This window comes from Salvelinus sp. IW2-2015, linkage group LG31 (assembly GCF_002910315.2).
Source record: "Salvelinus sp. IW2-2015 linkage group LG31, ASM291031v2, whole genome shotgun sequence".
NCBI lineage: Eukaryota > Metazoa > Chordata > Actinopteri > Salmoniformes > Salmonidae > Salvelinus > Salvelinus sp. IW2-2015.
The window spans coordinates 15247014-15271386 of NC_036870.1; the positions used below are offsets into that span (position 1 = coordinate 15247014).

Sequence of the window (24373 nt, forward strand, 5' to 3'; positions counted from 1 at the left end):
CCTCCCCATTCCCCTCCTCCACCTCCTCATCCCCCTCTTCCGCCTCCTCCCCATCCCCCTCCTCCTCTTCCTCCTCCCCCTACTTCCCATCCCCCTCCCCCTTCCACCCCCTCCTCCACCTCCTCCTCCCCCTCCTCCTCCTCACCCTCCTTCTCCTCCTCCTCCTCTTCCCCCTCCTCCCCATCCCCCTACTCTTCCTCCTCCCCCTCCAATCACCCCCCTCCTCCTCCGCCTCTCAACGGCATCTATTTGTCCTCATCCCTTAGAATAACAGGCGATAGGTTGTCCATAAAACACTAACATACCAACAGTTGCACGACGGATCGTTTCAGAAAAATTACATTTCTGATTAGCAATAAAAAATGGTTAGATATTTTACAGAACTGCCAATTGTGCATGCTATGCAAATGATAACGGGAGAACATTTTAAACTGAGCGATTACTGTTCATTTCAATGGGGCTGTAGAAGTTGCGATTGACATTCAAAAGAAGCAATGAACTTGTCATATGCCTGCAGGGTCTACCGGTAAATTAGCTGGTAGTATTAGACATTGAGCAAAGAGGTTAAGTAGGAAACGTAACAATTGAGAATTCAATTCATACCAGCACTTATAAGAGGACACAGAAAGATTACTCACAAAGAAAAGGAAAAGCCTTTTTCTAAAAAAATGATCTGTTCCAGTCTTTATTACAACATGATACAGTACATAATACACCTTTCTAATACGTACAAGCATACCAGCCACTAATTTAGGATATTTTAGCACCAATATTTTAGGATAAACAGGTAAGGATTACCATCGTAAAAACATTTTTTACATTCCACATACGGTAAGCTACTGGTATTTCAAACTGTGAATCATTTAACAGTATAATTCACAAAAACTCTAAATCAGTTACATACAGTTGGTTGTTTTGAATTATCACAAATGTATATGAAATGAGGAAACAAGCCAAACATTATTAGAAACTTGCACCTTCTGCATTATTTTCTATGGGGAGCACTGGCAGCAAACATCAGACATTGTAATGCTCATATCAATGGGCTAACAAGCGTTTTCCATTTAATAAACCGTTATGTTACTATTATATTTCTCCTATTTGGCATTCTGAAATGTAATTCATAACGAAGTCCACACATCTCCACTGTGATGTGGTAGTAAAGTGTATGCAAGTCAGTGAAGAGTATACTGTCTCTGTTCCTTTGACTGCCATGGATCATGAGGCACAGTTTTATAGGCTACAGTACAGTGGGCAATGTAGACACTGTATATTTAGCTATAAATATTCAGGAGAGCACTTTGGACGACCTTCAGTGAAGTGACCTGAGGTGCAGATGGCCAAACAGTGTTTTCACTGTGGCTGTTGGCTTAGGTTCTGGAACCCTGTGGCTGTTGGCCTGGGTTCTGGAACACTGTGGCTGTTGGCCTGGGTTCTGGAACACTGTGGGTGTTCTTACTGTGTTCTAGAAATACATGCTGGATCCAGGCTCACATCCATATAAGGAAGGCCTAAAAGACAATATATCTATTTTACTTTATTGGTGACCTGATGAACATTTCGGAACCTCAATGTTGATGTCTTAAATTTCTTCTCATTTTTCAAGCCAAAATAATTCCCCTCGAGTGAGCAGTGAATAATCTATTGTATTTTTTTTCACTGACTCTCCCTCGACTCATCTTGTGAGTTTTAGAGAGGGTATAATTGGTCCACCAGGGACGTGGGATGAGCGATGAGAGACATCCTTCAGACAGAATACTCACTGACTTTACCAATCACAAAACAGGGAAGAAGGAACTCATGTTGTATAGCACTTAACGATTTAGTTAAAACAATGTCTTTATTTGAGTCACTGTGTCCCTGGCCTGCCTGTGCCACAGGGGGACTGGCTAATAAGCAGGAGGAAGTGACACGTTACAGAGAACGTAGCGTGAAGCCAGGAAACAAGCAATGTTTGAGGAACGAGTGGAACAAAAGCTGTGGTTTTAATACCTTCTCTCTCCAGACGGGTTACTGGCAGACTCTGTGGAATCACCAGAGAAATGGGAAATGTAGTTTTCCTTTTGTAGTTTCCATTTCCTTTTGAAAGTCTTATGGGTCTTGTCTACTTAACGGCCTTACGCACATTCATGAAGATGGATTCCCTTTGGAGGAATAATGAACAAACACTGTACAATATTCAATTAAAGCTGTCACCAATGGTTTTGTTGTTGACACACTATCTTAGATTGTAATAAAGGTCAAGATAGTCATTCTACAGATACCCAGAGAATGTGAAAGTTCAGTATTCACCATGTCCTGTACTGGTGGCCCGGCTCTCATTATTCAAGACAATTGCACTATTAGAAGCTTACAAGCAAGGCAAAACAAAGCATGTAGTTGTTCACCACCATCCACAGCCTCATTAAAGATCCGTCCATGAAACTTAATATTGACATTTCAGATTGTGCCTCATTCAGGCTAATGTTCCCTTCCCATCAATAGCAATAACTTGACTGGATCACTACCAGTTGACTCCAGAGGAGCTGACTACTGCTGGATCAATGATGTGGCTACTGACTGATGGGTTGAGTCTAATGTTAAACCCATACCAGACTGACGACTGTGTACGTTGGGAGACTGACAACGCTATTATGGTATAAATGGCCGTTCTGTAACTGTGGCTCCATCTTTTACCAGTTATGGGTACAGATGGTATTTGTTTTCTTTGAAATAGTTTTGAGCGTTTGATTGAGCCTGCCTAAAGTGCCATATCAGCAGGGTTTGCACTTTTGACGACTATTCTATTGGTTCCATTGTGCCAGGCAAGCTCAATCAAGCGAAAACAAATCTTATTTGAACTCAGGCCCAGTAAGCCCAGTAAGCATGACTGTAGTCGGTGGTCTTATACATGGTCCTTCGAGCCGGATAGGAACAATGGCAGTCCGTCTAAGTTGAACAAATTACTTAATTCTTGATGATAACATTACCAAATATCAGACACTAACCAACCCTCCACACCCACTTCCCCTGGTCATTTCACCCTCAACCCCCACAACAAAAACAAAAACAAACTCATTCTGACCGGCAGGCAGGCAGAACACTTCTCTATATTTTTATAGAAAGAAAAGTTCTTGGTTCATCCTGACACATCCCAGTTCATAAAACGCTGGACTTGTAGCTCTCTAACTGCATCCGAAATGGCATCCTATTCCCTTTATAGTGCACTACTTTTGACCAAAGTAGTGCACTATACAAGGAATTGGTTGCCATTTCGGAAGCAGTTAGTGTGTCTCTGTCTCTTTAAGTCCCCTTGACGTTCTTGGTGTGGGGTCGTGATCCCAGACTAGCGTAGTAGGCACACTGGGAGGGGTCACACTGTCCTGGGGGTCCGCTGGGGCCTGGCTGGCCATGGGGGCCAGGATTCCCTGCTTCTCCCTGAGCTCCAGCCACCCCGGGTTGCCCATCCTTACCATAGCCTGGCATACCTGCTGGACCTGGGGGGTGGAGTAGCAAAGTCACACTGAAGCAACTGCTGCTTTCTTAGGAAGTTCAAGTGTCAGTCACTCACCCCACTCGTGCTGGATAGTGCACAGTTTAGCAATAAGGGTCTCAAGATGGACACAAACAATCATCCATTTAGAATGATATTGTAGTAATAGAGACATTCCATTGATATATTGCTGTAATAGATCAACAGTAGTGTACCTATAGGACCTGATGGTCCAGTCTCTCCTCTCTGTCCAACTCCGTTTTCTCCTTTGTCTCCTCTTGATCCTCTCTCACCTGGACGGCACAGAGATGACAGACAACACTCACATGACGTTCTTACAGACAGTGTCTGAATCAAGACTACCTAAATCAAGACCACCAAAGGCAACTAATATCAATGGTTGGCAAAAATGTGTTTTGTGGAAACCTGAAACCTCTCATGTAGTGGTTTAACAATATTACACTTTTTAGTATTATGCTCTCACAGTGTCTGTATATCTGAATCAAGAAATACAGTACGTGTGACCAATAACAATGGGTCTTCACTTTGGATCAGTTACCTTTAGGACCCATGGGTCCCCTCATGCCGTCTCCTCCATTCTGCCCAGGCATGCCAGGCTCCCCTGGAGGTCCGGGGCGACCGTGGCTCCCGTCTTTCCCCGAGGGGCCTGGAGATCCTGGCCGGCCTGCCGTGCTCTTCACATGGGCCGGCTGGATCTGGGCCATCAGGTACGCCATTTTTTCTGGAGGTGGAACACACGGACACACACGATTAGGACTTGCACAGCTCATATGAGGTCAAACATACATTGCATACATTGCAGATTGCACTAATGTCCCATTGTCCCTAACAATACGCCAGTCTCACCATCTAACGCTTTAGCTAGTTCCTCCTGGATCAGCCTTCTCATTGTTTCCAGTGATGTTGACTCTCCCTGTTGGAAGGAGAAATTAGCATGTTTACATCATCGAGTTGTAGATGTCTGTACTATTTTCTATAGCACTTTGACTGTGACTGGATATGAACCAGAGTATTCTGTAAACAACAAGACTGTGTTCGCCTGCTGAGCTAAAACCTGGCGGCTAACTCTGGGGAGTTAAGTACTCAAGTCACTACTCACCCGTGGTCCTGGTTGTCCGGGGTTTCCAGGTGTTCCCTGAGGCCCGGTAAGTCCCACCTCTCCTGGGGGCCCGGACATACCCATCATCCCTGTGTGGCCCTTATGGCCTGGGGGCCCCGGGTTACCAGGCATACCTGGATCTCCAACAGATCCCTTATCTCCCTTCCCACCTGAGTCGCCCTACAAAGACATCCAACAAAACACACTCAGAGACAATTTAAACAATGTTGTTTATGGTCTTTGGTTGGGCATGCTCCTGTATGTACTCACCCTCTCTCCTTTGACTCCACGTTCTCCTGCTCTGCCTGACATACCCTGTGAAACAGACAAGGAGTTTGTTTAATGTGTCGTTGGCAAGACATCTCCCAATCCATGTTCCACATCATATCCATTTCATAGTGTAAAGATACTAAAAGTAGCTGATGAAAATTGAAATATGTCTCCAAAAATCTATCAACAAACGAACCAATCAATCAATCAATCACTCAATGGTTCTTACCTGTTTTCCCTCTGGGCCGACAGGACCAGCAGGACCCTAGATAGATAGATAGATAGACGGAAGGAAGGAAGAGACGTTTAAGTAGAAATACATTTGATCAAATCAGAAATGCTTGCATCACAACTTGAAATCCTCTTATGGCTGAACATCAACTCAGACTGTTCCAACATGAAGGACTAGGAGGTGTAGCAACAGTAGCTTAGCACACTAGTAATGACGTTGAGGAGCAGGAATCCGTATTTACCAAAGGTCCCTTTGGACCACTAAAGCCTGGTAATCCTGGGTTCCCAGGGTCTCCCTTGGCTCCAGCCGGACCCTGTAATACACACAGAGACACGGGGACTTATGACTTTCACATGGCGTAGTCATACTGTAGTTGAACACTCAAATCAAATCAAATTGTATTTGTCACATGCGCCGAATACAACAGGTGTAGACCTTACAGTGAAATGCATACTTGCAAGCCCTTAACTAAGAACGCAGTTTTAAGAAAAATGCACATAAAAACAAAAAACAAAGAAAGAGCAGTAGTAAAATGACAATAGCGAGGCTATATACAGAAAAATCCATTCAGGAAGTAGTTTTTGGGGGGGTTTTGTAGTTTTCTATTCAATGCCATTACAGTATCCATTGACTTAGGACACAAATTGCAGTTTCTATGCCTTCCACTAGATGTCAACAGTCTTTAGAAATTGTTTCAGGCTTGTATTCTGAAAAATTAGGAAGTAAGAGCAGTCTGAATGAGTGGACCCTAAAGTGTCACAGAGCTTTTTCATGCGCACGACCGAGAGAGTGCCATCCTTGTTTACCTTTTAAATTGACAACGTTATTGTCCGGTTGAAATATTATCGATTATTTAGGCTAAAAACAACCTGAGGATTGAATATAAACATCGTTTGACATGTTTCTATGAACTTTACGGATACAATTTTGATTTTTTGTCTGCCTGTTTTGACTGCGTTTGAGCCTGTGGATTACTGAAGAAAACGCACAAACAAAACGGAGGTGTTTGGATATAAAGAGACTTTATCGAACAAAAGGAACATTTATTGAGTAAATGAATGTCTGCTGAGTGCAACCATATGAAGATCATCAAAGGTAAGGAATTAATTTTATCTCTATTTCTGACTTGTGTAACTGTTCTACTTGGCTGGTTACTGTTTGTAATGATTTGTCAGCTGGGCTATGTTCTCAAATAATCGTAAGGTATGCTTTCGCCGTTTGGCATTTTAAAATCTGACACCGTGGTTGGATTCACAAGAAGTTCATCTTTAAACCTGTGTAAAATATGTTTTGTTTTCTGAATTTTTATAATGAGTATTTCTGTATTTGAATTTGGCGCCCAGCAGTTTCACTGGCTGTTGAAGAGGTGGGACGCTAACGTCTCACATACCCAAGAGAGGTTAAAGAAAAATTCTTCATCCAATTCAAGGTGAGTAATCGCTGTTCTGATGTCCAGAAGCTCTTTTTGGTCATAAGAGACAGTAGCAGCAACATTGTGTACAAAATAAGTTACAAACAATGCAAAAAAAATTATAATAATTGCACGGTTGGTTAAGATCCCATAAAACGGCAGCCATCCTTTCCGGGGCCATTATCTCACAGGCAGCACTACTCGTTATAAGGGACTAAGTGAGATTAACTTAACGTTTTGCTTTCTGACGTTCTTATGAACGTTGCTATTGTTGGCGGTAAATCTCCTAAAAGATCTTGCGGTGGAAGACTAAACAGCTGCAAGTGATTAATATTCATATTTACAAGGGCTTGGTGGGGCTTGATCTAGCTGGCTGTGGAGTACCAGATACATGGTAGAGGGAAGCTGCTGTGTTCGCGAAATACAAACAGCATTTCACTGTATGTGCATGTTTCTGTTTTCACAGAAGCAACGTCTGCAATGTTAAGAGCAGTTACTGCTGTATATAAATGATCACTCACAGGAGTACCAGGGGCTCCTGGCTTTCCTGAAGGTCCTGGTTCACCAGGTTTACCCTTGAGAGAGGTTGAGAGGTAGAGATGGAAGGAGGGAGGGAGAAAGAGAGAGGGTGAGAGAGCGAGAGAGCGAGAGAGGTAGAGAGTGAGAGAGAGAGGTAGAGAGGGAGAGGGAGAGGGAGAGAGAGTGAGAGAGGTAGAGAGGGAGAGAGAAATACAGACAGACATTAGTGTCACTTTCTATCAACCAGGTTGTCATCGTGCTAAGTCTGGTGTACTAAGTGTCAGCAGATAAAGGCTTGTCTACTGCAGTGTAAAGGTGACTTACATTCTCCCCTCTCCGGCCAGCAAGGCCCTCTGGTCCAAGTGGTCCAATATTACCCTTCAAAAACAAACACAACGCATATATTAGTGAGACATTCCCTGTATGTTGATAATTACAGAGTTATGATTGGCTAAATTGGTGTTCTTACTCACGTCTTGGCCAGGTTTACCCACTGGTCCACTACGGCCTTCCTTTCCATCTTCACCCTGATTGGTTAAGGACAGAAATATATTAATCAATGCAATCAATCAATTCACAGTAGGCCTCTCTTTTCCTAATTTAGTTCTATAGAAAATGTTTTGATTACAGCTATAGAAAGGGGCTCCAATGGTCAAATCTATGGGGATTAGAGCAAAAGTCCAATGCCTTGACCTTGACGGTCTGGATGTACGAGTCTGGGGTCAAGGCGAGACACTCTTATACAGTACATCCAATGTGTTCTTTAAAATCCATAGGTTGACGTGGAGGTAGAGAGGAGTCAATCCAACATAATCCAACATAATCCTCTGTTTTAAGAGAGGTGTTCTGGTGATGCACTTGGGCACTTGGTCCATCTCGGTCAGAGAAAAGGCTGGAGGGGATGTGAGCCTGGCACTGCGTTTCAGTGCCTCAGTGGTGTCTGTAATGAGGCATCCCATTGGTCACACTATAAAGGTCACACTATACTGAGACATGCTATTTGTCACACTGCTGTGGCAGATATCGTATCCTCGAGCTGAGAGCTGAGTGAGATTTAATGAGAGCAGTCATGTGTCACAATTTTGAGAGTGAGATAATTTCATCTTGACAGACCAGGGAAGACATAAGCCCACGTTCATATTCAACACTTTATGGCCTAATCATCTAACGTGCTGACTATTGTGACATGGGAGTCAATGGACTGACCTTTGACCCTGGTGGTCCAGGCTCTCCTCTGTGACCCTTGAAGCCCTGCATGGAGATAAGCAGTAACATGAATACAGCAATATTACTAGTGTGATTATATTTTCATTAACCACACAGTTAAATAATCATCCCCATAGTTTTAGTTACTCACAGGCATTCCCCTGAGTCCTTGTTGTCCTGGTGGTCCTGGCTCTCCTTGTTTACCCTGAGATCACACCACATGGTTAGATTACACACACCAAGGGAATGATGTGCAGGTAAATATGCAGGGGACACATATTGTGCCATGTATAACCAGAGACCATTATGACTGATTATGTACAGAATGTATCCCTGGAAATGAAGCCCTAATTAGATATACAGTACAGGACATACAGAACATGTTGGGAATAATATCTTGGCCATATCATGTGTACTCACAGATTCTCCTTGTTCTCCTTGGCGGCCATCTTTGCCAATTTTGCCCATTTGACCCTGTGGAACATTCAGCTTTTAGAATTTAGACTTAATTTTCAAACTGTTTATTTACAGTCCACTCCATAAGTTCCACGTATGTTATCATGGTAAGCTTGAGATAGAGGTTGTACTAGTATTGTTACTATCAATAATATTTTATGTCTTCAGCAGGTAATTTCTACTCCTTCACAAAAGTTTATCAACAGCGTTTCTCACCATTAAGCCAGGTAGACCTGGTGGCCCCTTGATTCCCTTCATCCCCTCCTTGCCCTGCAGGGTGAAAACAGACACAAGATAGTTCCACAGATTCAACCATGATAAATCAACAACACTATGATGATTAATGACCTCTGCCAAAACAACACTCAGCCCAGTTGACCTATATGGCCAGCCAGTGGGACGAGGCCAATAGAAAACTGATGACATGTAGTGCAATATGTGGTCTGAAAATAAAACACATTGACAACATCCTGACTTTTTCTCCAGGGGCTCCTGGGGGACCGATGGGGCCGGGTTGACCGTTGTTACCCTACAGAGAGACGAAGAGGGAAGAGTCAGAAAGAACATTCATCCTACTGTAATGACCATAGGAGTTGGGGATACAGCACACAGGGATATGAGACTAGGCTACTAAATAGCAAAGATGATGGCCTATGGTAGGCACCGGTAGTACCACCAGGCAGGTATAGGTACTCACAGGATTCCCCATGATGCCAGCAGCACCGGGGTGGCCGGGGGGTCCGGTGTGGCCTATTTCACCTTTGTCTCCAGGCCCTCCTTGGGGTCCTCTATCACCTTTCACACCCTGTAGGACAAACAGTAAATAAATAATGCATATCACCTCTGGCCACTGTGTTGTATGGCAAGGGACATAACAGACACAAACCACTGGATGTTTTCAGGTATTCAACTCAATAATTTATGTTCTATGGAAGGTAAAAGTGTGCGGGTGATAATCGGGTGTAGTTGAGGAGGACTAGCCTTTTCTCCGTTAGCTCCTGGGGGTCCAGTGGGTCCGGCCGGGCCTGCCTGGCCCTGCAATGATAATGACACAGACATCATCAGTTTCTGGCTAGCTAAAGGCTATCTCTCTATATCTCTCTTTCAGGTCTGTCTGTCTTTGTCTCTCCCCCTGGTTCTCCCTCTCTCTCCCTCTCCAAAAATACCATCAGCAGCCCTGTCTCCACGTCCTGATCATTCACTATACCCCCCAGAGGACAGGAAGCCTAACGATGCTGAGAGAGCCAGCCTGATACCTTCCCGCCACTTCAGTCAAACACAGTGTGATGAATACAGGAAACTCCTCGCTATTCTCCTAGGCCACTGTCTGAGGTATGCTACTTCTATGAAGTTAATAAATCTTCTTCAGGATAGGGTCTATTTTTCTCCACTTCCTGTCTGACTGACGTGCCCAATGTAAACTGCCTGTTACTCAGGCCCTGAAGCCAGGATATGCATATAATTGGTACCACTGGAAAGAAAACACTCTGAAGTTTGTAGAAATGTAAAAATAATGTAGGAGACTATAACACAATAGATATGGTAGTAGAGAATCCAAAGAAAAACCAACCCGGAAATTATTTTTGGGAGAGGCCATGCTCTTCCATTCGAACATATAGGGAAAAAGTTCAATCCAGCTCCCAGATTGCAATTCCTATGGCTTCCACTAGATATCAACAGTCTTTGTTTAAGGTTTCAGGTGTGTTTCTTCCAAAACGAGGAAGAATTCTGAGTTTTGTACAGGAACACAGAGTTGGAAATGGCGATGAAGAGGACGCGCACCTGCTAATATCACTTTTCTATTGAACATACTTCTTTCCGTATGAAATATTATAGATTAATTACATTTTAGGGTACCTGAGGATTAAATATAAATCTATTTTGGCTTGTTTTAACAAAGTTTAGCGGTAGCTTTTTGGATTCCTTTTTATGCATGTTGAACGAGTGGATTACTCAAATCGATGGCGCCAACTAGACTTTTTGGGATATAAAGAAGGATTTTATCTAACAAAACRACACTACATGTTGTAGTTGGGACCCTTTGGATTGCAAATCAGAGGAAGATTTTCAAAAAGTAAGTGAATATTTAATCGCTATTTGTGAATTTATGAAACCTGTGCTGGTTGTAAAATATTTTGATGTGGGGCACCGTCCTCAAACAATCACATGGCATGCTTTCGCTGTAAAGCCTATTGTAAATCGGACAATGCAGTTAGATTAACAAGAATTATAAGATATAAAGATATAAGATACTTGTATGTACCTAAATGTTTAATATCCATAATTGTTATGATTATTTATTTGATTTGCGCGCCCTCCAATTTCACCGGAAGTTGCAGACAGGTGTTCCGCTGGCGGGCCGCCTAGCCGTAAGTTCTCTTTGTAGTGTTTAGAGTATGAAGAAGTGCTATGGAGAGGATCATATTATTCCTATTAACGATTCAGGATGTGCCTTTATCATACAACAGATGGAATAGCATGGTGCTCTGACTTTGCCCTTACTTGGTACCCGTCCTGTCCGTTCTTCCCTGGGGGTCCAGCTTGTCCTTTGTCCCCTGGTGTCCCTGGCAGACCAGGCTGTCCCGGGGCTCCGGCTGGGCAGTCTGAACACACATCCTGAAGGACAAGGAGAAACACTGAGTGATGAAAGAATCCTTCTGTCTCAGAATACACTGTATCATTGAACAAGAGGGAGGAAACAGTACTATGGTAATAGCGCTCTCCTCCTTACCTTCAGATTCAAATCCGACAAGTCTGCTGCTGCTCCCTGAAAGAGATGGTTTATATTAGTTTGATCTATTATTATACAAAGGTTGATTGGACTGAATTTCACATTATTTGTTTGAATACATCCCCATAGGTGTTCCATCATATCAGTGCAGTGATAACGAAGGTACAGTATAGTGAACGTACAGTATTTGGTCTGAGTTTGCAGTGTTGTTGGGATGTTTCCAACCCCATGTACTGTACTGGTCAACTTACTGGCTCTCCTGGGGATCCCTTCTCTCCTGGTCTTCCTGGTAAACCATTGTGTCCTGCAGGTCCCTGTGTACCAGCAACGCCTGACAGACCTCTCATGCCCTGAACCAGGAAACAAACAGCAGTCAGTTGAACTTTTCTTTGAACATTACTCAGTTCATGTTTTCACATTGACTTTGTCACTCTAAGACTGAGCATAATTATGACAATTCTTTTTTACCGGCGGTCCAACTGCACCATTTGGCCCTGAAGGTCCCTGTAAAAGATAAAGATGTTCTCAATGTTCAAAATATGCTGCAAGATTGAATGTGTGTGTGTGTGGCGTGGTAATGTGTGTGTGTGTGTGTGTGTGTGGCGTGGCGTGGCGGTTGCGATGGCGTGCGTATTTTTTTTTTTTTTTGTGTGTGTGTGTGGCGTGGTTATGTGTGTGTGTGTGGCGTGGTTATGTGTGTGTGGCATGGTTATGTGTGTGTGTGTGGCGTGGTTGTCTATACCGGGGGTCCAACTTTGCCTTCTCCTGGAGGACCCCTGTTCCCTGGAACCCCCTGAAGTCCCTGGGATCCGGGTTGGCCCTGGAACACACAGACGCAACCTTGGTTATCATCCAATAAGACACCAACAGAACCTTGGTCACCATCCAACCAGCGGACACTGTGTCCTCTTAATGCAATCGCCAATACTCTCTGATGACATTCCTGCACTATCGTAATGTTTGGCTCAGAGAGTTCTGCTGTGCTGAGCAGAGTGGTTGTTGATCTTTGCAGGTCTTGGCTGCTCAGGCAAGATACATCACGTGTGTTTATTTCTAACAACAGAGAATCCAATCTGAACTTTTAGTATTCAGTGTGGTGGTTGTAAAGGTGACCATGGAGGATGGTTTAACAACTACAGAGATGGAATCAACAGAATGTACATGCAAGGCCTCTACCTTGCATTATCCTCAATTAATTACTCTCTCTATCCCCCCCACTAATCTCCTGCTCCCAAAAAAGTTGTTGTTAAATCAGTGTGTCAGTCACGGTATGGTGGTCAAAGAAAATTGCTTTTGTCCAACCAAAATGGATTGTTTTCTTCCTAAACTAGAGAAAAATAAAACCTTTTTGTCACCAGAATCACCCCTGGCTTCAAGGCACTAATGTTTCTCTCTACCCCTCCCTCCCTTCCACCCCAACCCAACTTTAAAATTACATTACCTTCTGGCCAGGCGGTCCTTCAATTCCCTGCTGTCCAGGATCACCCTGTAATATAATATCACACATAACACTATTATGAGCCCACTGGCTGGTCAAATCAAACACTTGGCATTTAAAGTCTTATAGCATAAAATACATGGTCCTACAGTTCCCTGGACTAGGGTAATAGAAACCAATGTAACACATAGGAGAATAATCACTATGTATTTGTGCAAATTGTGTACTGTACTGGTGTATGCATGAGGGTTATATGTTATGTGTTATAGAGCAGCAGCTGACAGTAGTAAAATGGACACACACACACACACAGCACATGTCCCGCTGGGTTCATTCATTAGTTTAATGTGATAAAGCAGAACCTGTGTATGTTCTGTTTGTTTGCTTTCTCAGCATTATCACCATATGTTTGTGGTGTAGAAAATGAGTAAAAAGGTTCTAGGTCAAACCGTAGGCATAACTGTATAATGCGGGTTGTACCGCACTAACATAACCAGTCATACTATAGTATGGTTGTATTTAAATGCATGTTGATTTATGTACATGTGCAGCCAATACCCGTACAGGATGTGAATGGCTTTTAATTTGAAACCTCAGAGCCCGAGCTCTTAATTTCCTGATTGGATATGTGCCAACAAACTCTGGTTCATATTTCTTAGAGTCTGGATAACAAGTTAGATGTGTGTTAATTCTGTAGTCAGGACTTTTTCCTGACTATGCCACAAGACCATGCAAAACTCTTGACCTTGGTTGTAGTGGTCACACAGACAGGAGAAACTCGAGGTTTGAACGTAACAATGAGGTTTGAACGTCTTATACAGAGTGATGTTTCTGTGTCTTACGTTCTGTCCGTCTTTGCCTTTCCCTGGTAGGCCAGGGGGTCCTTRTATGCCTGCATCTCCAGGAGGGCCTGGGGCGCCACCACGACCCTCCTTACCCATCTCTCCCTGGAACACACCACACACAGGGAGATGAGCATAGTGTTGCATAGCATAGCTTAGTCATTCACACAGCACGAGTTACAATAGAAGGTCCCTAGAACACACGAGTTACGAGTTACAATATGATGTCCCTAGAACAACACATTTGAGATCACCTGTTCTTCCATATAGCAAAACAGTGATACGGTTACTGACCCTCTCTCCTCTCTGTCCAGCTATTCCAGGTGGTCCAATGGTTCCAGGGATGCCCTGTGTCATAGACAGAGAGAGAAGTTCAGGGCACACATTAGGTGAAAGGTTAGTTTTAAAAATTAGGGATGTCCTCGAGCACCAACACACAAATTCCATATGTTTAAAATATTTGGGGGCTGTCATTTTCACAAAATGAACCTACCACATTGCCAGGCAGTCCACGGGTGCCCTGTGTACCCTGCAATCCTGGAGGACCCTGGAATAGAAACAAGGCTTCATTCACAACTGTTTTATATGTAATAGTATTATCAGACAAATATACAGCAGTAAGGACCCAGAACTTACAGGCTCTCCTTGTCTCCCAGTCTCTCCTTTAGGGCCAATGTCACCTTTAGGTCCCTGAATTGAAGGGGATAACAAACAAGGCTATGAAAGGAAGCGGAAATCATTCAGTATAATATGTCAAATTATGTCGAGGTTTGATTTCTATTTTCCAATGGAGGACACCTTATGTAGGTTCTTATACAATCCGCGATGAAATTCGACAATATAAAAACAATGATTGAGCTCATAGGGAATCAACTAAATGTATTGAAAATGTATTAATTTGTCTAAGTTTATCATTAGACATGAACAGAATACATCAGCGATTCATATTTCCTGCAACTTTCTGAAGACCAGAATGCCCCTGTCTGTGTGCGTGCAGTCTACCACTTTTTATAAACTGGGTAGTTTGAGCCCTGAATTCTGATTGGCTGAAAGTCATGGTATATCAGACCGTATACCACGCGTATGACAAAACGTTTAGTTTTACTGCTCTAATTTCGTTGGTAACCAGTTTATAATAGCAATAAGGCTCCTCTGGGTTTGTGATATATGGCCTATATATATTTTTTAAATTATTTTAAATTTAACCTTTATTTAACTAAGCAAGTCAGTTAAGAACAAATTCTTATTTATAATGACAGACAAACCCGGACGACGCTGGGCCAATTTTTGTGCGCCGCCCTATGAGACTCCCAATCACAGCCGGATGTGATACTGCCTGGATATATACCGCGTTGCGTCATGCACAAGAACAGTAGCCGTGGTATATTGGCCGTATACTACACCTCCTCGGGCCTTATTGCTTCAGTCTATCCGTTAGCGATGATGCCAAGGAAAACCGTCTTCTCAATTAAATGTTAACTACAAAGTTGGCTATGCTTTCCTGGCAAAATGCATTCATGATTATTTGCATAAATTCAGGGTATTTGTTTTGCAAACTCTACCATCACATGTGCGCTACAAAAACACAGCTAAACAACAGCCTCTTGCTAGGCTCGCACTTTAATTAAAGGGTGACTAAAATGTCTTAGAATTTTTCCCTGACCTCAAAAATGATCTCCTGATGTGGTTTAAAAAGCAACTTAACATATTGATTGCCATGTGTTTTTCTGTTGCTCATTAGAAAAATTTGATTTCAGTCTTAAATGAGTGTTTCCTGACCAATTAATGAAGTTTGTCCCCTATGAGACTCTGTAGATGCAGAAGTCTATTTCACTTCCTCAAAATCCCAAGAATGAATCTAAGATAACTCAAGAAATATGTAATTGATTTTGACGTTTTTGCCGAGGATGTTTTAGTTGCGCAATATTACATTAACTAAGGTGTTTGGTGCAGTATTTCTCAAGTAAAGAAATGGTGACGTGTTGCCTTATGTAAACAGTCGGAGCTGCTGGACAGGTCTGTCTCAATGTCTATGCTATTGGATGGAGAGCAATCACCGCAGCTGTTCACCCCATGTTATTGGGCGAATGGACAGACCTTAATTTACCCTTTGTGACACATGGTTGTTCCAAACTTTGTTTTAGACGAGACTGACTTTATGACCAAAATTATCCTATTTGCACTTTGTAGTCAATTTTGACGCTCAAATAACTTTTTATGACTGCTATTGATGCCACATAGGCCGCTTCAAATGGATTCTGTGCTTTTTAAAAGCAGTCATTCTTTAAGCGTTGTACAAAATGGTATCAGGCCAAAATATTCTACGGATTTTATAGGACCCTTATGTAATTGTCTCTACATGGGTTGTGAATAGATGAGTGTCCAATTCTAAATACCATTTGATTGACTGAAGTCCTTACCTGTGGTCCGGGCAGTCCCGTAAAGCCTTGTTCACCAGGCACTCCTCGTTGACCCTTCAGACAACACGCAGGTTAGTAACATCCCCAGAATGATGTTCAACATCAAACAAATGATACCGTATTTTGCAATGCCATATGATTCCTTTCAAAGCAAACAGTGTCCGTCCTAGTGGTAGAGCACTGTAACTGCAGCGGTGGTGTAAAGTACTTAAATAAAAATACTTTGAAGTACTACTTAAGTAATTTCTGGGGGTATCTGTACATTACTATAAATATTTTTGACAACTTTTACTTTTACTTCACCCCATTCCTAATGAAAATATGTACTTTTTACTCCCATACATTTTCCCTGACACCAAAAAGTCCTCACTACATTTTGAGTGCTCAGACAGGACAGCATTATGGTCCAATACACTCACCTATCAATATAACTCATTGTCATCTGATCTGCCTCAGATCTGGCGGACTCACTAAACACAAATACTGTGTTTGTAAATTATGTCTAAGTGTGGGAATTTGATGTATAGAATATACTTTGACTTATGACAATTGAATACTTTTTCCACCACTGTGCATAAGTACATTTTAAACCAGAACTTTTAGACTTTTACTCAGGTAGTATTTTCCTGGGTGACTTTCACTTTTACTTGAGTCATTTTCCATTAAGGTATCTTTACTTTTACTCAAGTATGACAGTTAAGTACTTTTTCCACCACGGAACTGCAGCATAGTTGATGTCCATCTGACTTTACCAAATAAAGGAGACACTTCATCGACTCGCATCTCTTTTTGCATCCAGTGGAGAGTTTGGAGCACTGCTGATTTCCCCTAAATGCAGCCTAATGTTACTCCATTGGAACTGTAGAAGGTCCCCTCTATTCTGAACTCACAATATCTCCTGGATTCCCCTGCTCTCCCTTTTCTCCTCTCTCTCCAGGTGTTCCCTGGGGAGAAAGAAACAGGATAGATGCACGTCCAGGTTGTGTAATATTTCTGTATAGTAATACGTGTTGTGTACAGTTTCTAGGACTGGCGACAATCAACTAAAGCCTACATAAAAAATGCCTAGACATGCATTAGGCCTGGAGAAAATGTCTAACACAGAGCAGTTTCTAACCAGCAAGGTCACACCAGATCGACTTCAGTATTCATTGTTTCTCCTGGTCCCCAGGATGTCGAGAAATGCCTTCAATAACCATCCGCTAGGGGCTACACGTGACCCAATTATATCTAGTAGGCTCACCGCCTTAAACCACACGCTCCGGCTCTGAGGATTGTGGGTTCAATCCCAGTGCTGGGTACTTATTTTTTCTGTTTTAACCCTATCCCAAACCGGAATCAATGCCTAAACTTAACCCTATCTCCCCGGACAAACGTTGAATACTGAAGTGAGACTGTGAGATCTTGTTGGTTTCTACAGTACTTACAGGCTCACCAGGCTCAGGGATAACATTGGCCACCTGAGAGAAAAACAGTGACAAGTTAGCCAACAAGCATCCTCAAATTGCAATGCATTTTTCCAGGAAGTTTTTGTTTGCTTAGTTGTACATGGATCCAAATGTTTTATTGTTTTGATATATGCATGACAAAAAGATGATTCGGTTCACAGACATGTCAATTTCCACTGTTCGAATTTACTCCAATACATCGTGTCCTTCCCTGAGCTATTTTTGCAGTGTATTAATATCAGTGGATGCTGCTGAGGGGAGGACGGCTCATAATAATGGAGCAAATAGAATGGCACCAAACACCGGGAAACCATGTATTTGATACCATTCCATCAATTTCGCTCTAGCCATTACCATAAGCCCGTCCTCCCCAATTAAGGTGCCACCAACCTCCTGTGGTTGATATGGTCATTTGCACCAATCAACATCCCTTTACTTTACTCACATTTCCTGGTATTCCTGGAGTTCCCTTGGGTCCCGTGTCACCCTGAGGCGAGACACACACACACACACACAGAGTGTGTGAATGTTAATTAACTCATTACAAAACACTAGTCCCCTGGTGGTCCTTAGTGAGACAAAGTGAAGTGGAAGTCTCTGTGACTAACACACTCTCTGATACAAGCAGCAAACATCTTTCATGCAGCTAACATAGCTTTTATGCTAATAACCATGCTTATCCAATTACTCGTCAAACAAAACACACAGTAACAGGAATCTTGTTCATTGTTACTGAATGTCTAGTAATGGTAAAGGTAAGAGACTGTACAGCTTTTAGATGATGTTGTGACATACAGTAGCTAGCTGCTTACATGAGTCTTTGTGAATCAATGTCTCATATCTCTGTCTTACCTTGTCACCTTTGTCACCCTTTGGCCCGAGAGAGCCGCCTTGTCCCCGGTCACCCTAAAAATGAAAACACAAGACACAAACAGGAGCATAGTACACAAGGAGATTTAGATCCAAGCTGTCATTGGGCTGATGCACAATTCAGGAGTGTAGCTTTAATTATGCTCATGAGATCAAACTCACCTGTCCTCCTTTCTCTCCTTTTGGTCCAACAACACCTGGTTGTCCAGTTAAACCAACTTGTCCCTGTAAGACAGAACACACCACACAACAACACACACACACACACACACACACCACACACACACACACACACACACACACACACACACACACACACACACACACACACCACACACACACACACACACACACACACACACACACACACACACACACACACACACACACACACACACACACACACACACACACACACACACACACAGAAATATGAAGAGCATGTGAGATGGGGAACTTTTAGTTGAGTATAATGATTTAAGGTCATAGCCAGGTATTAGTAACTCACCCCCTCTCCTCCAGGTCCTCTTGGTCCCGGTGGTCCTTCTTCACCCTATAGCAGGGACACATTCAGTCATCATGAGATCATAAGATTCCTCAGACCACGATTGACATTTCTGTCACACTGTCTGTTAACTACGTCTGCATTCAAGTGTGGGGGGGGGGTTGTAAGGAGCCATGCGCAATGAAAAATTATTGTCTATAAACGCAGAGGTATATCTCAGATGGTTTCTATCCAACAAATCCAGCTCCTATTTAATGATCATTCCAGCTTAGGTGAACGGGATACTTTAAAAGTCACCTTTATAGACTCCATATAAACTTTAGTCTGTTGCATCACTTTTATGAAGTGCCATTGATATGGCCTGGGTGTCCAGACAGAGGTTGCATCTGAAATGCCACCCTACTCTAATTCCTATGAGGTTCACTACTTTTGACCAGAGCTCTATGGAGTGTTCTATATAGGAAAAGGCGTGCCATTTTGGACAAAGAGTAGTATCACTGTACCTTAGGACCAGGTTTACCAGAGAAGCCATCCAATCCAGACTCTCCTCTAGGCCCCTATGGAGATGAATGAATAACACAGCTTAGTACATTTATGGTATTGTATCAGATATTATCCTAACGAACACATAACGTTGTCACAACGCTGCAAATAGGTTGGTCATGGCATTACCATGTGACAACATTCTGAGAACCTAAACATCTCGGTAAGGATACCATCCTCTATAACTCTGGAATGTTACATGTTATTAGATGTTTCCTTGCTGTTTTGTGATTAATAAAAACCTGAAACATTCAGTTGGTTATGAAACATGAATCACTACTTCTACCAATACACTGACCTTGGCTCCGTCATTTCCTGGAAGTCCGTCCAGCCCATCGTTTCCAGGTAAACCCTTCCAACAATAAATATTGGGATAAGTCTGGGACATGAGTGCTTTGACAACTCAATGTTACTTTAGTGAATCATATTATAACATGTCAAACATGTTACATGTAAATGTGGAAAAAATATACAGTAAACTTACTGCTTTGCCTGACTCTCCTGGTTTCCCTGAAAATCCAATCTCGCCAGGTAGACCCTGAGCAAAGAAAATGGAACATATGACATTTTCTATTATTTCCATTTCCTCTATGTGGGTTACATTTGCTGTGGATGAGCTTTTGGGATGACTGCTGACAGTAAACTGCTGTACAGCCTTCAATGGATTGTTGGTGCACCAAACTCACAGGAGGTCCAGTTTGTCCAGGGTTTCCTTGCCCTCCAGTAGGCCCCTGGGAACCCTATAAAGAGACACAGCATCATCAACCAAAACGGTCATCAACCTCAGTCCAACAGGCAAGACATACAGTACCAGCATCAGCCACTAGAGGGGAGAGTATTGTGATGTACAGTATTGTATTCTAGGTTGGCCTGTTTGGGTTGGCGCCCCCCCCTTGGGTTGTGCCGTGGCGGAGATCTTTGTGGGCTATACTCGGCCTTGTCTCAGGATGGTAAGTTGGTGGTTGAAGATAGCCCCTAATTTGTGTGGGGCTGTGCCTTGCAAAGTGGATGAGGTTATATCCTGCCTGTTTGGCCCTGTCTGGGGTATCACCCGATGAGCCACAGTGTCTCCTGACCCCTCCTGTCTCAGCCTCCATATTTATGCTGCAGTAGTTTATGTGTCGGGGGCTAGGTCAGTCTGTATATCTGGAGTACTTCTCCTGTCTTATCCGTGTCCTGTGGGAATTTAAGTATGCTCTCTCTAATTCTCTCTTTCTTTCTCTCTCTCGGAGGACCTAGCCCTAGACCATGCCTCAGGACTACCTGGCATGAGACTCCTTGCTGTCCCAGGCACCTGGCCGTGCTGCTGCTCCAGTTTAACTTACTGCCTCGGCTATGGAACCCTGACCTGTTCACCGGACGCTGCACCTGTCCCACCTGCTGTTTTCAACTCTCTAGAGACAGCAGGAGGTAGAATACTCTTAATATCGGCTATGAAAAAAGCCAACTGACATTACTCCTGAGGTTCTGACTTGTTGCACCCTCGACAACTACTGTGATTATATTATTTGACCATGCTGGTCATTTATGAATGAACATCTGGCCATGTTCTGTTATATTCTCCACCCGCACAGCCAAGAAAGTACTGCCACCCCTCATAGCCTGGTTCCTCTCTAGGTTTCTTCCTAGGTTTTGGCCTTTCTAGGGAGTTTTTCCTAGCCACCGTGCTTCTACACCTGCATTGCTTGCTGTTTGGGGTTTTAGGCTGGGGTTCTGTACAGCACTTTGAGATATCAGCTGATGTAAGAGGGCTATATAAATACATTTGATTTGATTTGATTCTGTCAGTTATTCCTGGTAGGTACTGTAGTGGTGTAAAGTAACTAAGTAAAAATACTTTGAAGTACTACTTAAGTAATTTTTGGGGGGTATCTGTACTTTACTATTTATATGTTTGACAACTTTTACTTTTACTTCACTACATTCCTAAAGAAAATAATGTACTTTTTACACCATACGTTTTCCCTGACACTCAAAGGTACTGCTTACATTTCAAATGCTTAGCAGGACAAGACCATTTTCCAATTCACACACTTATCAAGAGAACATCCCTGGTCATCCCTAATGCCTCTGATCTGGTGCTCACTAAACACAAATGCTTTGTCTGTAAATTATGTCTGTGTTAGTGTGCCCCTGGCTATCTGAAGAAAAAAAAAACGGAAAGAGAAAATGTGCCGTTTGGTTTGTTTAATATAAGGAATTTGAAATAATTTATAATTGTACTTTTGATAATTAACTATATTTTAGCAATGACATTTACTTTTGATACTTAAAGTATATTTATCACCAAGTACTTTTAGACTTTTACTCAAGTAGTATTTTACTGTGAGACATTCACTTTTACTTGAGTCATTTTCTGTTAAGGTATCTTTACTTTTACTCAAGTATGACAATTCGGTACTTTTTCCACCCCTGCTGGTAGGGTGGTCACCTTGTCTAAAGAAATTCCAGGCCCTAAGGCGCTAATTATTGCTTTTAAGAGTGATATTGAATATTAATTAATTTATGCAATGTGGATGAGTTCTGAAGAGGCCGAGAATACAGTATTTTCCGTCCAGTGGAAGTGTTTAGTGACGCTAGTACTGAGAGAGAAGTAGTGTCAGGTAGGCAGTCCATGGTGAGTGGTTAACATCCAGAATGAAATGTCATTGAATGAGCCCAAGGTTTAAGAGCTGTGATGATAACTGACACATACTCCATTCATTGTGTCAAAAGAGTTCTTGTGAAAGGTTGGTAATGACTCACATCAACACCATTATCCCAGAAACCCTAGACCCACTCCAATTTGCATACCGCCCAAACAGACCCACAGATGATGCAATCTCTATTGCACTCCACACTGCCCTTTCCCACCTGGACAAAAGGAACACTTATGTGAGAATGCTATTCATTGACTACAGCTCAGYGTTCAACAGCTGCAACATCGAGAGCATCCTGACTGGTTGCATCACTGCCTGGTACGGCAATTGCTCGGCCTCTGACTGCAAGGCACTACAGAGGGTAGTGCGTATGGCCCAGTACATCACTGGTGCTAAGCTGCCTGCCATCCAGGACCTCTACACCAAGCGGTGTCAGAGGAAGGCCCTCAAAATTGTCAAAGACCCCAGCCACCCCAGTCATAGACTGTTCTCTCTACTACCACATGGCAAGCGGCACCAGAGTGCCAAGTCTAGGACACAAAGGCTTCTCAACAGTTTTTACCCCCAAGCCGTAAGACTCCTGAACAGGTAATCAAATGGGCTATTGGCTTGCCCCCCCCCCCCCCCAACCCCTCTTTTACACTGCTGCTACTCTCTGTTTATCATAATGCATAGTCACCTTAACTACGACATGCACATACTACCTCAATTGGGCCGACCAACCAGTGCTCCCGCACATTGGCTAACCGGGCTATCTGCATTGTGTCCCGCCACCCGCACCCACCACCGCCAACCCCTCTTACGCTACTGCTACTCTCTGTTTATCATATATGCATAGTCACTTGTAACCATATCGTACATGTACATACTACCTCAATCAGCCCGACTAACCGGCCTGTATGTAGCCTCGCTACTGTATATCGCCTCGCTACTGTTATTTTTCATTGTCTTTTTACTGTTGTTTTTATTCTCTTATCTTACCTATTCTTCACCTAATACCCTTTTTTGCACTATTGGCATTTCTCTGTAAAGTCTACACATGTTGTATCGGCGCACTGACAAATTAAACTTTGATTTGATTATGAGCCGGGAATCATACTGTTACACATAGCCTTCATGTTACAACGGATTGCTTTTGTCATGAATATATCTGAAATGACTGATACTGTAGGACACAATAAAGAGTGCCTGCAATGATAGCACATAGAAATAAAAATGGTATTCTTACAGGTGGTCCGGGTAGCCCCAACACCAGGTAATCCACTTTCACCTTTCTTGCCCTGAAAAAGGAAGACACAAATCAACCATCATACATCCAAAAAAAGTAACGTTGGGAAAATAAACCTGTGCTGGAAAACATGTTTTTCACTTAGTAAAATCAACCCTTTAAAACCTCGCGCTTTGGCAACTCCTGTACTTGAATCCGACTTCTTCTCATGTATGCACTTGATATACTGCCCTCTGCAGGATTCTTTAAAATACGGCGTCATGTTTACGTGACACACCCTACTGCTGCGACTATAATGTTAACGTAAAGTATGGGCGGAGGACAATTCTTTGAGGCTTGTCAGGGAAACAGATGACTGATGATGCTGCGGTTGACTGTGAGCGTGTAGAGCCAGGAAGTCCACTACACGGCTGATCAACCATGTGACTGGTCCTGTCGCCATGACAGCACCATTATCACAGCAGAAATCCCTCAATGACTTCACATCCTCAATAAACACACACACACACACAACACACACACACACACACACACACACACACACACACACACACACACACACACACACACACACACACACACACACACACACACACACACACACACACACACACACACACACACACACACACACACACACACACACACACACACCTCAAGCACCGTATGAAAAGTTAAACTTCAGTTAACACTACATCCAGAAACTACTATATCCCTTGTCATTTAAATTATTAATGGCTCTGGCCAGCCCCCATCCACCAAAGTGAAGGTTCAGCAACAGTAAAAACACACTGAGGTACAGTTAAGTGCTTCAAGCCATGACGGAACAGCCAAAAGTCAAAGGGAAATAGACCAAGCTGAACTAGCTGTTGTGTTGCTCAGAACAGAGTAGACTAGGCCAGGGTATCCACTCTGAATACTCCACAGTGAACAGGTTAGACTTAGCGCTCCAGTAGAGGTAGTAAGGAGGACAAAGTAGATCCTAGCAGTTACGAGAGTTTGGTAGTAACTAAAAGGTCGATG

The 24373-nt window shown here is 42.9% G+C and overlaps 1 protein-coding gene across 1 annotated transcript in view; it reads right to left on the minus strand.

Annotated features, from left to right (window-relative positions):
• Positions 1–669: 669 nt before the first annotated feature.
• The window catches only part of LOC111956015 (collagen alpha-1(XXII) chain-like), a 28488-nt gene continuing 4784 nt past the window's right edge, over positions 670–24373 (minus strand). Inside the window, exons 5-44 of the mRNA XM_023976429.3 lie at positions 23351–23402; positions 20170–20223; positions 19968–20021; positions 19782–19835; positions 19444–19497; positions 18944–18988; positions 18598–18660; positions 18418–18471; positions 18011–18052; positions 17545–17577; positions 17008–17061; positions 16118–16171; positions 14334–14387; positions 14191–14244; positions 13992–14045; positions 13698–13802; positions 12859–12903; positions 12160–12237; positions 11886–11921; positions 11669–11767; positions 11418–11453; positions 11189–11302; positions 9668–9721; positions 9384–9491; positions 9162–9215; positions 8903–8956; positions 8651–8704; positions 8382–8435; positions 8231–8275; positions 7498–7551; positions 7349–7402; positions 7027–7080; positions 5336–5407; positions 5092–5127; positions 4863–4907; positions 4593–4772; positions 4340–4406; positions 4032–4214; positions 3688–3765; positions 670–3476 (exon numbers count right to left, since the gene is read on the minus strand). Coding sequence (XP_023832197.2) covers positions 3283–3476; positions 3688–3765; positions 4032–4214; positions 4340–4406; positions 4593–4772; positions 4863–4907; positions 5092–5127; positions 5336–5407; positions 7027–7080; positions 7349–7402; positions 7498–7551; positions 8231–8275; positions 8382–8435; positions 8651–8704; positions 8903–8956; positions 9162–9215; positions 9384–9491; positions 9668–9721; positions 11189–11302; positions 11418–11453; positions 11669–11767; positions 11886–11921; positions 12160–12237; positions 12859–12903; positions 13698–13802; positions 13992–14045; positions 14191–14244; positions 14334–14387; positions 16118–16171; positions 17008–17061; positions 17545–17577; positions 18011–18052; positions 18418–18471; positions 18598–18660; positions 18944–18988; positions 19444–19497; positions 19782–19835; positions 19968–20021; positions 20170–20223; positions 23351–23402 — 2728 coding nt within the window. The 3' untranslated portion in view covers positions 670–3282. The remainder of the gene's footprint in view (positions 3477–3687; positions 3766–4031; positions 4215–4339; positions 4407–4592; positions 4773–4862; positions 4908–5091; positions 5128–5335; positions 5408–7026; positions 7081–7348; positions 7403–7497; positions 7552–8230; positions 8276–8381; positions 8436–8650; positions 8705–8902; positions 8957–9161; positions 9216–9383; positions 9492–9667; positions 9722–11188; positions 11303–11417; positions 11454–11668; positions 11768–11885; positions 11922–12159; positions 12238–12858; positions 12904–13697; positions 13803–13991; positions 14046–14190; positions 14245–14333; positions 14388–16117; positions 16172–17007; positions 17062–17544; positions 17578–18010; positions 18053–18417; positions 18472–18597; positions 18661–18943; positions 18989–19443; positions 19498–19781; positions 19836–19967; positions 20022–20169; positions 20224–23350; positions 23403–24373) is intronic.